We start from the raw sequence: 12547 nt of genomic DNA, 5'->3' as shown, positions 1-12547 counted from the left end.
GTGCTGCTGCTGCTGCTGCTGCTGCTGATGAAAGCGTGCCTTCTTGTCAGTGATGCCCATGAACGGTCTGGGTTTGTACTCTGCGGCGGCGCCGGGCGGCTGGCCGTGCTTCGTCTTGTCGGACAGTTTGCTGCGGACGTCCGGTCCCAGCTTGCCGCTGTCCGACAGGCTGCTGCTGGAGGCCAGGCTGCTGGTGGAGCTGGACACGCGCATGCCGCCGCCCTGCCATCCTGTTGCACCCCCACACGCGGCTTCCTTTCCTGGCTCGCCGTGCTTGTCCTGCGGCCCCGGGCCCGAGCAGATCGCGCCCTCCAGAGAAGGTGCGGACTGGGCGGACAGCCTGTCCTGCCCCAGAACCATGGCGCTGCTGCAGTGGGAGATCTGGAGGCTATCATTCTCACAGCTCTTTGCTATTGGCATGCGGTTCCCGTACACGGGCTCGTCAGCAGGGGGGGACAGAAGGCTGATGTCGATGCCTGGTCCAGGTTTGAGCATACTGGACATGTGTCGGCTGGGTAAGGGGCTGGAGGGGGCGTACTGGGACTTGGATCCTGGCATGCGGCTCCCCACGGGACCTCCTCCAGCCTGCATCACGCTCATGTGTTGGTTAGTCTTCACTATCTGGGCCTGCCTGGTGGGCTGCAGGACCAGACCCTGCTGGGGAGGTGCCTCTCGGTGCTCACGGGGGTAGCGGTGAGGGGGAGGCCTGCTGGGGCCTGGGGGCGAGCTGGCGCTCTGATGACCTAAACTGTTGATGGGCTCAGAAGGCAAGACCCTGTTGTAGGAGTAACTGCTCTGTGAGCAGCAGGCCTCATTTGTCCTCTCATGCAGCGAGACGTCCTCCTCCTCCTCCTCCTCCTCTTCCTCCTCCTCCAGGATGTCTCTCTGTGCTTCCAAACTCCTGGACAGGCTGTGCTCTAAAGGGTCCCTCTCACCGTCCTCCTGCTCCTGGTCAGAATCGTGGCCTCCCGACGCCTGGAAAGAAGCGGCGGCGGCCCCGGCGAAGCCTCCTTTACACTGCACGCGCTGCATCTGTTTGCACTCGTCCTCCACTCGGGCCAGCAAACGACGGATCTCTCGGTTATTGGGGCAGAGTTTGGCCGCTTCGTGCAGGTCAGCCATGGCTGCAGCAAACTGCCTGTAGAGGAAGAAACGAGACGTCAGCAGACCCGGATTCCAACGGGAAGAGCCACGGCAGCGGCCGGTGCTCAGGAGCTTACCTGCTGCTTCTTTTAGCTCGAGCGCGAGCGTAGTAGGCCTCGTAGGATTTGGGCTTCAGCTCCAGTGCTTTGGATGCAAACTCTTCAGCCATTCCAAAATCCTAAAACAACAGTCACACTAGTCAAACACTTGTGTTGGGACACGCCAGGGGCGAGTGTAAATGTCTGTGGCCGTGATCTTTCCTCACATGAGCCCTCTCTTCTCATCTGTGAGACCCTTCTGACAAATGATGACCCAGGAATAATAAACTTGTGAGCTTTTAATCTGCTTAGCTAAAAACAGAAAACAAGGCCACCGTGTTTCCTCAGTGCTGTCAAACTTTATTTATCCCAAGTGGCCGTTAAACCCATCTTTCTGAGAGTATTTAAAGATAAACACGACTGCTTGGCACAATTTAAGCGAGCGGAATGAGCGCCACATGCGCGATCCGAGGATTCTTTTTTTTTTTGCACGTGGGCATTTGTGGAAAATGAGCCCAGTGTCCCCAGACTGTAGCTGCCCTCCCCAGCTGCTCCCGTTTACCATTTCAATATTAACAAGCTTTTCATGCACATAAATGCTCCAGGAGGCTTTATAGCTATGCTCAATGTATATTCATTGTTTAATGAATGTGATGTGATTAAATGCAAATCAACAAAACCCTTTTAAACGGTCGCACATGAGAAACAAGCTGACGAATAAGGGAATCAACAGTCTCAACGCAGTCTTACGTTGGTTTTTCTGCGACAGCGGGACAGATTCAGGTACAGCGAGACCCTCAGATCCTTGAATGCCTTCAGGTCATCTCCGAAGCTTTCTCGAGGAAACTTCCTCAGGGCGTACTGATACCTCTGAGCTGCCTCTTTCATCTTCCCTTTCTGGAGGACACAATGAGGGCACACATGCAGTGAAAACACACAGGAAACAGGGGAGAGAAGCAGCTTGTCAGCCCAAACAATCCCTCTTCATCAATCACACGTGAACGCACGCACGTCAACACCCGATTTAGCCTTTCAGCCTCCAAACTTGCTCATCAATCATGCCTCATTGGTCAGCGGAGCTGAACACACACATGTACATGACATTAATGACACACACTGATACCTTGTAAAGCACGTTTCCTTCTTCCATCAGCTTCTGCAGAAGAATGATCAAAATATCGGGCTTGGAGGTAGCCATGGCCCAGGCAGCGTTTCCTGAGAGGAAGAAGAAAAACACGTGTGTGAATTTCCTGCTTCTGCTGCTACCAGCAGCTCTCTATACTCTGGAAATGGGTCAAGGTAAAGTTACCTAAAGATTGTACCTGATCGATCGTAAGGCGACGTTCTGTAGCCTTTGTGCAGTGAAAGCAGTGTTAAAAAAGTTAAGGCAGAGAGAATAAGGAGAAGAGGTCATGCAAGAAAAGGCTTTTTTAGTGAGACTAAATGCTGATACACAGTTATGAGCTACTACCTTGGAAACAGCCTCGTACTTTCCAGCACTAAATGCATACAAACTGCTAAGTGTGCCGAAGAAGAAATTTAGAAGGTTCTTCCCATTACTGATTTTTTTTATCCCGAGACACGCTACAGTGCACTGCAGATAAGCTCTAAACCCAGATTGCTCCATGAATGTCATTTAGGTGATAAGTCACATTCTTAAATTAGCCAAGCAGCATGAGGGAGAGAAGGACAGGACACACAGAGACACGCAGACGCTGAAGTGAGTGAAAGGAAGTCAGGAAAACTGGCTTCTTATGCAAATTCTAGAAGTGTTTAAGCAAATTCGTGGTAGTTTGAAATACAGGCTGATAAAGAGAGAGGTGAGCAGCAGGTAATAATAATAAAGGAAAATAGATTCACCTAGCTTGGCTCCTTTCTTCAGCAGGGTGACCACCACTGAGGTGTTGCGGCAGCCGATGGCCCTGTCCAAAGGCCTCATCCCACTGTAGTCCACATGCTCGATCACTGCTCCCCTCTCCACCAAGTACTGGACCTGCAGCAGACACACACCAGCCTAAAACTCTACGCTGCTGTGTCCAGTTCTGGCCTAACTCGCAGCCGTGTGTGTCCAATCATCAGGCGGGGATGCTCTGCATTAAGGCCTTGCTGTTGTGTTGACTCACGATCTCCGCGTCGCCATAGAAGGCGGCCAGGTCCAGCGGCGTCCGTCCGTTTTTGTCTGTGTGGTCGATGACCGCACCTTTCTCCACCAGAAACTGCACAACGTTCTTGTGTCCTTTCAAGCAGGCCCAGCTCAGGGGAGTCAGCCCCTCCTTGTCCATCGAAGTCAGAGAGGCACCTTTGAGACACAATAAAGGACTGATTCACACGTGCGCCCGATGGTTAATGAGTATTGACCCGTTTTTAATGTATTCTAGGACTGGATTGATGGGGGTTGTTCTGGAGCTCACCTTTGGAGAGCAGAAACTCCACAGTACTGAGGTGACCCTCACAGGCGGCCACCATCAGCAGGGTCCTGCCCTGCTTGTCGCTCACATTGATATCAGCTCCCTGCTGCAGCAGCTGCTCTGCAATCTGAAAACCAGGCCGAAAACATTCGCTTGTGAAGAGGTCGCCCAAAACGCCCATTAGCTCATTGAGCTGGACACCGCGAAGACACTGTCAGCAAAAGCGTGGGACGGGGCTGCGAAACACCCATGAGACGGCTCACCTGCCAGTGCCCCTGTCTGATGGAACAGAACAAAGGAGAGACCCCCCGCCGGTTGACCTGCTGCACCACCGCGCCCTGCTCCAACAGGAAATTGCACACTTCCATCTTCCCGCGGCCCGCCGCCGCTGTCAAGGCTGCGGAAAAGAGAGGCGGACAAACAATGCTGTGAGGGGGGGGGGTGAGACAGCTTCACTGAGCGTTGGGTGGAGGTGAAGGTACTGCTGCTGGCGCTGCTGAGGAGAACGGAGGCAGTGAACGATGAATGACGCTGCTGGTGAACAACAGGCGCTCCTTAATAGTCCATCTGCATGCGGACAATTAAAAGCCCGGCGATAATTAGAGTTTGCACTGGCAGCGAGTATGAGCAGTAAAACACAGGCTAATGGTTGCTGATTATTGAGTTTAGAGAGAGAGGCACTTATGTGATGCTCATTAAGTCATCGGGTTCGAGCCTGGGCCTCTCACATCTACTGTAGCGCATCAGCACGTCTCTGTTAACAGTCATACTGGTCCCTCTTTCTTTTAAAATCAGAACAACTCTCCCTCCGACCGAGCAGGAAAAGTGCTGCCAAAGCCCGACATCTGACATCATCCATAAGGATGCAGAGTAATCAAGAGTCATCCCTCCATCTGCTCAACACACACGCTTCCTATATTAAAGTCTAAATGTGAGGTGGTGTCAGGTGGTTTCTGGTGATTCGTTATAAATAAAGTCTGCAGGGCTTTACTTTGTTCCAGCTTGTGTGCTGCACTTATACCGCGGCCGGAACAGCTTGCTGAGGCGTGCACTTTGAGCCAATGTCTCATAAAAACAAAATATAAAGGAGAAAACACAAAAATGTCAGCCATCGGCCCATCACTGGAGAGCCTGAGATGCACCACCAGCACCAGCAGTTGTGGCAGTTTATTCAGACAAAACTTAATGCTCTCAAATCCAGAAGCTCCCCTCTCTCCTTGCTTTGAAATGATTGCGTTTGTCCTTATGTTTGCTCTGCTTAAGCAGATTTTTACCCACAAATCAACGCAACAATTCGCTTACATTTTACTCACTAATTAAATGTCATTTGCAAAAAAAAAAAGCTTTATCAGAAAGGCCAAAGTAAATCCTGACAAAAGCATCTGCAGCAACCTCAAAGCCTGAATATTTAACTTGGAGGCAGATGAACAACCCTGAGACATGAAACCTGCAGCCATGTTTTCACCAGTGTGGAGAAGGAAAAATACATATTTACAAAAGCTGATGCCACCGCAGCACCAAATCTCTGGGGTCGTCTTTGCTTTGAGCCCGAGCTGCTGCTGCGAATTCACAACAATGGCAGCCATTCACTGCTGTGAAATTACCTTTTTCTGCACAAGAGAGAAGATTTCTGCATCACAAGAGGCGATGTTAAAAGATGAGGTTTTCACAGATGTATAATCCAATCTGCTTCTGTCCAAACAAATGGGGCGGCTGAGCCATTAACATAGAGAAACAATATCCCGCTGAAATGTAAATGTGAAGTAAAAGCACAGATTGCTTGTTATCAGTTTCCAGAGGCAGCAGTGTGTGTTCAGGCTGCAGGCTGCTACCTGGTCCGACTATTAATTTTCACCGCTGAATGGCGGAAAAGGGATTTGAGGCAAATCAGCTCAGTGTAAATGATTTTAGTTGTCTGCACCGCGTGCGCACAAGTGTAGTCATTTTTTGTTAACACACTGTGATAGACCATCAGCTCTGGCCATAATTGTGTTTACTGCGGAGCTATTTGGCCTGTATGCAGATGCGTCTCAGGTTTAAATGACTGCCAGGTGTGTTGAGAGACGTCTGGATGCACTTTGGCGCGGGTCAGAGGTGCCCTCGTTACCCAGAGCTCTTCCGATGCCAAGCGTGGTTTGATTTTTCAAGACTTCTAAGGCTCTTTCAAGAGGGTGCTGATGGCATTTTAACATCCATTAGGTTGGCTGGAGGGTAAATGCTGCAGCTAATGGTGGAGGGAGGCCGTGTGTCAAGCTTAGGACACACACGCAGCTCCAGTCATGAGGTTTTTTCCCCCTCACCCAGAAGACAAGACTTTTCATCGGTGGAAACAGGAAAGCGGTGAGATAAAGAATAACTCTTTGTCCCAGGACTCCAATAAAGTCTCGACCTGCAGTCATTTAGTGGGATCTGGGCAGCAGTTAAAGGCCCAGGATCCGAGTCTTTGCTAATGGACTGACCTACATTCCAGCCAAACGCACTAAATCCTGCTGGTTTTCAAGTGACTACTGACACACAGGCGAAACTGATAGATTTTTAATCTATTCTGGTATCAAACAGAGTTGCCACATAAAAGAAGGAGTCATTGGAACAATTTTTAGCTCTGTTTGAAGACTCTGAGGACTAAAAGGCTGAGAGAAACCTTTGAAAGCACCGACTACCTCTGCCTGCCTGACAATTTAGAGAATGGGTTCAAACGTCATTCTTTTCTATATTTAAGATGCACTGAAATGTCAATAAACAAAGTCTCAAAGTATTTAAACTGACTTCAGAACAACAAGGCAATCCCACTGGTACATTCTGATAAAGACAGCCCAACAATATTTTGCAGAATCAACACAGTTCTGAAAGTCAACGTTCCGTTTAAATTTGTATCAACTTTGGCCATCAGGTGGCAGCGCGACCTGATCTGTGACGTACATGCTAATGTTAGCATTAAGAGTGGAGCAGTCAAAATGTTCTCTTTGTTGTCAAACAGTTGAATAAATTACACCTATTCTGAGTTATAGTCTTTTAAAGGTTTAGTGTGTAAGATTTGGGGACATCTTTTGATGAGAACACAGATCACAGCCTTAATACAAGATTCCAGGTCCTCACATCTGAACTACAATGGCTAAAGAAAAAAGCTGCCCTTCCAATTTAAATATCATCACACAACACACATGTGACCGTCGATGTTTGCAACATATGGTGGTGTAGCTTCAAAAGACGTGCGGCAGCTTAAATATGGCGGCAAGCTGGAAAATCAGCGTTCAAAGCAAAAGTTATGTTAACCAAACTATGCGGAAACCCAGAAGACCACAAATCTGCAATAGCCATAAAATGTGCTGGGACGAGCAACCCAGAGACAAGATGACTTCCACTGCAGCGGGCAATTATGGCAGTGTGGTCCGGAATACTAAAACGGTGAGGTAATATTAGTGGCTTATGTAATGCAAAGGATTGGTTAGAAAACCTACCTGTCTCTCCCCACAGAGTGTCGTGGCTATCAATTTGCACAGTGTGCTCATTAGTCAATGCCAGCAAGTCCCTCACAACCTGCCAGAAGAGGAACACAGATTAATGGCATGCTGCTTCTGCACAGGACATCAAATGAAAAATACTTCATAGTAGAATAACAACACAGCTTGAGCCAGTAATAAAAAAGCACTTGTGCCAGTAGTGATAGTTTTCTGAGTTCAGTCCAATCAGGTGGATCCTCAGACTCAGACCAGGAGCTACAACTACATCAAGGCTGACATCTTATATTGGCTCAGTTCCTTTAGTCCGAAGAGATCTTTCTCAAAATCTACCATGGAAGCCAAAGCAAACGGTGGGCCTGCCTCGCAATTAATCCAGAATAACAATGACCTTTATCAAGCTGTCACGGTTTTTCTTGCAGGTTTAATCAGGAAGCAGGTAAAGAGTGTGTGTGGGTGTAATTCAGACCTGTGTGTGCCCCATGCTGGAGGCTGCGATGAAAGCCTGCTGCAGAGCCTTGTTCTTCAGAGCACAGTCCTGCTGCTGCCCCTCAGAGCTCCACTCCAGCTGCAGCAGGTACTGAATAATGTCGAGATGTCCTCTGAGAGCAGCGTGGACCAGCGCAGATTGTCCGCTCTTATCTGTCTGATCGACCTGATAACAATACAGCAGAATATGCAAAGTGGGTGCAGATGTCAATACACCATGTGACTCTCGAAGTCCGCCTGTCATCTTCTCACCTTGGCCCCGCGCTTGCAGAGCAGCACGACCAATCCCAAGTGTCCTGCCGCCGCTGAGAAGCAGAGGGGACTCATGCCGTTCTCAGACACCACGTCTACGCTGGCCCCAAACTCCAGAAGGAGCGAGGCGATTTCCTGGTGGCCGAGGTGGCACTGGACACAGAGCACTGGGGCATTGTTGAGGACTTCTGTGCGATAGTTCACGTTGGCCCCGGCCAGCATCAGCAAACGGCTCACCTGGGGACAAAAACAAAAGGCACAGTGCAGAGCATCGGGACAACACACCAGAGTGATAGGTTGATAGGTTGTTTTGGACCACAGTCTAACTCTGGAACTCCTTGTCCTTTAAAGCAGGAACCTATATTTCTTCAGCCTCATCTGGAGAAGGTCAGACACCAATGAAGTGGTCGCATTCTGCTGAAAACCATTATTAAGCTTTCATGATGAGGAAATCAATCATACAGCGGAGTCAAACAGACCAAATAAGTGTCTGACAACAGGAAATTAAATTGGCCGTTGCAGTAAATTAGCCACCAGTGGTTCTTCAGTTTTTCCCACAGGAACAGGACGAAGTCGCTCTCTGAAGAATGCTACGCTTGAGCATGACAGGGCTTAAGAGACAACAAGCAAATACTGAGACGAAGAATAACTAACATCAATTATCAATATAGCAGTGCAGCGAAAGGCAAACAATGGCTGCTCACTGTTTCTACTTATAATGTAATAAAGTCAAGAACGACTGATTCAGCTACAGTCACAGGTTGACCTTTGAACCCACCCTCTCATTTTATTCTTTCAGTGACATATGTCATGGATGCAGACCTCCCCGTTTCCTTTGTATATGGGAATAGGAACGTGAGCTGCTGTCTGATACAGAAACGGTGGTCATCTACCGTGTATTCTGTTAACTGCTTCACTAATTTTATATCAGTGAGGATTATGCAATGTTCTGAGATGGGTTTATCACAACCGAGATCAAACACACACAAAGTGTGACTGGCGCTGAAGAGGAGCAATGAACACAAACTAACACTCCGCAGAAAAATGCCCAGGCCATGTAGATAACTGAGCTAACATTTGGTTTGTAAAGATGAATAAAGACAATGCAATCAGCAGAAAGGACGCACAAACTTTTAGTTCCATTTCTGAGCAGACTTTGTATCCTTTGCCATGGCAACAGCAGCACCGCAATTAGACTGAACCAGATAAGTGGTTTAGTTAATATATGCAATATATGCAATATATTAACTAAAGCAAATGTGCTGATTTTAATAGGCACTAGAACATATGACAGGCTAACGCGGCTTTTGAAGAAGGAGCGAGATGGGGGTGGGGATGTGGTTAATGGCTAAACCATAATCCACATGTGTAGAGTATTCTCTGCTGCCTTTCTTGCTAGTTTCCACTGTTTGTCTTTGGGCTCACACTCATCCCATCAAATCTGTGTTAACAACGGAGCAGAACAATAATTCACAGCATAATTGCCACGTCTGATTGAAATACCACACAGGGAGGATGCTTTTGGATGTCAGATGGCACCATAAATCCAGCAGGATGTGCGTGTTTAGGTAAACTCTTTACCTTGACATTGGGTGTATAGAGGTTCCTCAGGGAGGCCAAGGCTGCAGAGAGACCATCAGTACTGCAACTTATCCACAAAGCCTGCAGCACACTGGATGACACACCTGTTTTCTTACTCAGACCCTACACACACATGGACACACACGCACACAATGGGAGAATGTGGAAAACAATGAGCTCACACTGCATGGCTCAGTGAACTCCAATCAAAAAAAAAGCCATGAATTAACAAAGAAGGAGCTTAAAAGAGATGGATTCAGAGCCAAGAATATCTTCCATAGCGGCACCTTAAAGATGTGTGCTTTGAGGATGTGATGTCCCAGTTCCATCGTCTGCTGGCGGTTAAGTTTCCCCTCTTGGCGGGACAGCATGAAAGCCATGAGAGCGTGTCCAGTCCTGAATCCAAAGAGCATGAGCAGTGTGTCAGTTCAGGCAACAATCAGGCTGATGAAGAACGTTCCTGACGTGACAGTCAGCTCATCAGGACACATTTTGTCTAAGCACCTTTGTACTTTCACAGAGAATTCACTTCTTCTGTTCCTAAATAAATGCTGCGTCATGCCCAACTGAGTGACACCAACAGCCATCTTCAATCAGCCGTTCTGGTGTTAAAGACGCCAATGCAGAACTTCATTAAAAGGACGTGCATGACTGCACAGCGCTCTGATCTGGTGGCGGCGCGGCAGGTTTTTTTTGTCCGAACGCACGCCCTCCGTGCCAGACTCTAAGCCTCTTTATAAGCGTTGGCAGACTGTGAATGAGCAAGAATATGAGGCTCAGATTTGGTCCATTTCAACACACTGCTGAGTGAGCAGAGGTGTGGCTGGCGGCCGATGCTAGCCGAATTAACGTCATCAATTTTATTAAGTGTGAATGACTGAAGCTTCTGTGGTCGGGGTGCTTACAATTATAATTCAGCGGTGCTATGAAAGCCTTTGGAGCTTCAGCAAGATGGAGTTTCTGCTTATAATTGACATTTGTATTTCATATGATTTCTGCAGTAACATTATTTGTATGCAGGCAAGAAAACTACCTGTGAGGTGATAAATTAGCTACAACCTCTCTGATAGCGGGTTGCTATGGTTACAAGAAAAACCTGGAAGAAAACCTGTGCTTGTCTCTCGCTTATCCGTATGCCCTGCTATCTATATTGATTATAATGCTCGACAGACTGTCTGAACAGACCTTCTCATCAGCATAATGGAAGAAATGGTTATAATTATATACAGCTACAGATATTAAGTAGCTAATTTGGATTTTAACAGCAGCACTCTGAGACTGTACATATGAAAATCACTGAGGACATTTTCACAAAAATGTGTTTTGTATAGCTGACTTCAGCCATATAATTATCATAATGACTTACAGACCATCTGGCTGTAATCATGTTGCTTTGCAACACTATTTTAAAGATGAGATACAGGCTTGTCAGGCCCATAATCGCAGCCTGCATTTCACAAGTTGCTGCATCTGTTGACAATGTGAAACACTGACCTGGAATCACAGAGGAAGTCTGTACTCTCCCCATCAGCTCTCCACACCAGCCACTCTCTGAAGGAAGGGTGGCAAAACATGCGTGTTTTATCCCGACGCTTAATGAGGAAGCACGAGAGCAACTCCATGCGCTGCTGGAAGTCATCCCATGGCAGCTCTCCGTGGGTGGAGCCCGCGTTGAGGGCCTGGAACACCTGCTCGTCAGTCAAGGGGTGCAGAGAGGCAAGTGCCACATTGAGGATGGGCAGAGAGCGCTCGAAGGCTGAATTAGTCATAAACTTCATGTTGCACTGCAACTGGTAGAGCTCTGCCAGAGAGACGGGCACCACTTTGTAGCTGGCGCTCTTGATCACCAGGTGGCCTCTTTCAAACAGATCCAGGGTGAGCTTCAGGTACAGGTAGGAGCCCTGGCTGCGTGAGATCAGGTGGCTACTGAGCTTCCCGACGGTGACAGGATCAGCTTTGCCATTCAGGCTGATATTACTCATGATTTCCTTGCTGCTGTTTATCCGATACTGAATATAGGCATTGAGGTCGTTGCTAATCTCCTTGTTGTCAGAGAAGTCATCCAGGGAGATCTTCTCAAAGGGCAGGAGGCTGGTGATCTCCTGTAAAAGAGATATAGCAACGTTAGACAGAAAGTTGCACGTGAGCCGGAGAATTCCCAGAAAGCTGCTGCACTTCCGTCGAGTACGATCTTTTTAAGGCATTAGATGTATAATAGAAAATATCAATATGTCCATGGTGATGAAAAGGTCTGACGGTGCAGAAGCACTTTGAATGTAACCACAGGGTGGCTCCACCAAGAGGTGGGGGGAGAGGGGCGGTTGTGGTCACAGCTCACATTTCAATCTATGTCCTGGAGGTTGGAGAAATCAATGCACCTTAATCCTCCAATCCTCTGCCTGTCTGGGGCTCGAGAGGTATTGCCTTAGCGAGATAAGACGTCTCTATTCCTCATCATGACAGAGGACAGCAAACAGACCAAATATGTGAACAAATATGTGTTTTCACACAGGCCCCCAGTCGCTGAAAAGCACTGGCACTAATCTCTGAGGTGACGGAAGCGGTGCAACACATCAGTGATTGGTTGGCTATTTTGGCGAAGAGTGCTGGCCTGAAAAATATATTTGACAGTAACATATGGATGGAGACAAAATATGGTGCTACAGTTACAGACTGGTTAGGACTTCTTTTGGCTGCTAAATTTTAAAACATGCACATGATGATTAAATATTTACATACTGGTGAGTATTGACATTCATGGAACAAACTGTCCTAACTTTAATTAAAACCAAACTTCTTCACTTCCACCAAATACGGTTAAGGAAATTAAACTGTGTGCAGTCAGATGATACTTCCTCAAGAAATAATTCGACACTGTGAAATCACCCTGGTGAGTAATGACGGTACATCTAGTTTATAGAAAATTACACAATAGTCATTTAGCTGAAAATTCTCATCATAAAGCAAATGTGAGCCCAAACTGAATGTTAATACAAAAGATATATATATATATATTCCTATATGTTCCTGTGGGAATATATAGACTTCTCGGGTCACTCGCAAATCTCGGTCGAGGAAAATCAGCCTTTCAAATTTCCAAATGCCAATCATCTGCTGTGTCACACCTCATGAATATTTCAAACACCACACACAGGTGTGTTATAGCCTGAGTAAGATT

At 47.5% G+C, this 12547-nt stretch overlaps 1 protein-coding gene and 1 long non-coding RNA gene across 2 annotated transcripts in view; one reads left to right on the top strand and one right to left on the bottom strand.

Annotated features, from left to right (window-relative positions):
* The window catches only part of tanc1b (tetratricopeptide repeat, ankyrin repeat and coiled-coil containing 1b), a 57216-nt gene that overhangs the window by 1316 nt on the left and 43353 nt on the right, over window positions 1-12547 (bottom strand). Inside the window, 15 exon segments of the mRNA XM_057032768.1 lie at window positions 3-1138; window positions 1221-1321; window positions 1932-2078; window positions 2305-2396; window positions 2504-2533; window positions 3042-3174; window positions 3305-3480; window positions 3593-3716; window positions 3853-3986; window positions 7048-7126; window positions 7517-7702; window positions 7789-8025; window positions 9370-9492; window positions 9657-9765; window positions 10864-11471. Of these exon segments, the coding sequence (XP_056888748.1) occupies window positions 3-1138; window positions 1221-1321; window positions 1932-2078; window positions 2305-2396; window positions 2504-2533; window positions 3042-3174; window positions 3305-3480; window positions 3593-3716; window positions 3853-3986; window positions 7048-7126; window positions 7517-7702; window positions 7789-8025; window positions 9370-9492; window positions 9657-9765; window positions 10864-11471 (3415 nt within the window).
* Window positions 2310-3510, top strand: LOC130525815 (uncharacterized). Its single transcript, XR_008950588.1, has 2 exons — window positions 2310-2480; window positions 3064-3510. It is a non-coding gene; the product is annotated as an uncharacterized LOC130525815 (long non-coding RNA).

Source organism: Takifugu flavidus, chromosome 1 (assembly GCF_003711565.1).
Source record: "Takifugu flavidus isolate HTHZ2018 chromosome 1, ASM371156v2, whole genome shotgun sequence".
Taxonomy (NCBI): domain Eukaryota; kingdom Metazoa; phylum Chordata; class Actinopteri; order Tetraodontiformes; family Tetraodontidae; genus Takifugu; species Takifugu flavidus.
Note: the sequence above shows the minus strand (reverse complement) of the source record. Positions and strands in the feature narration are given on the sequence as shown.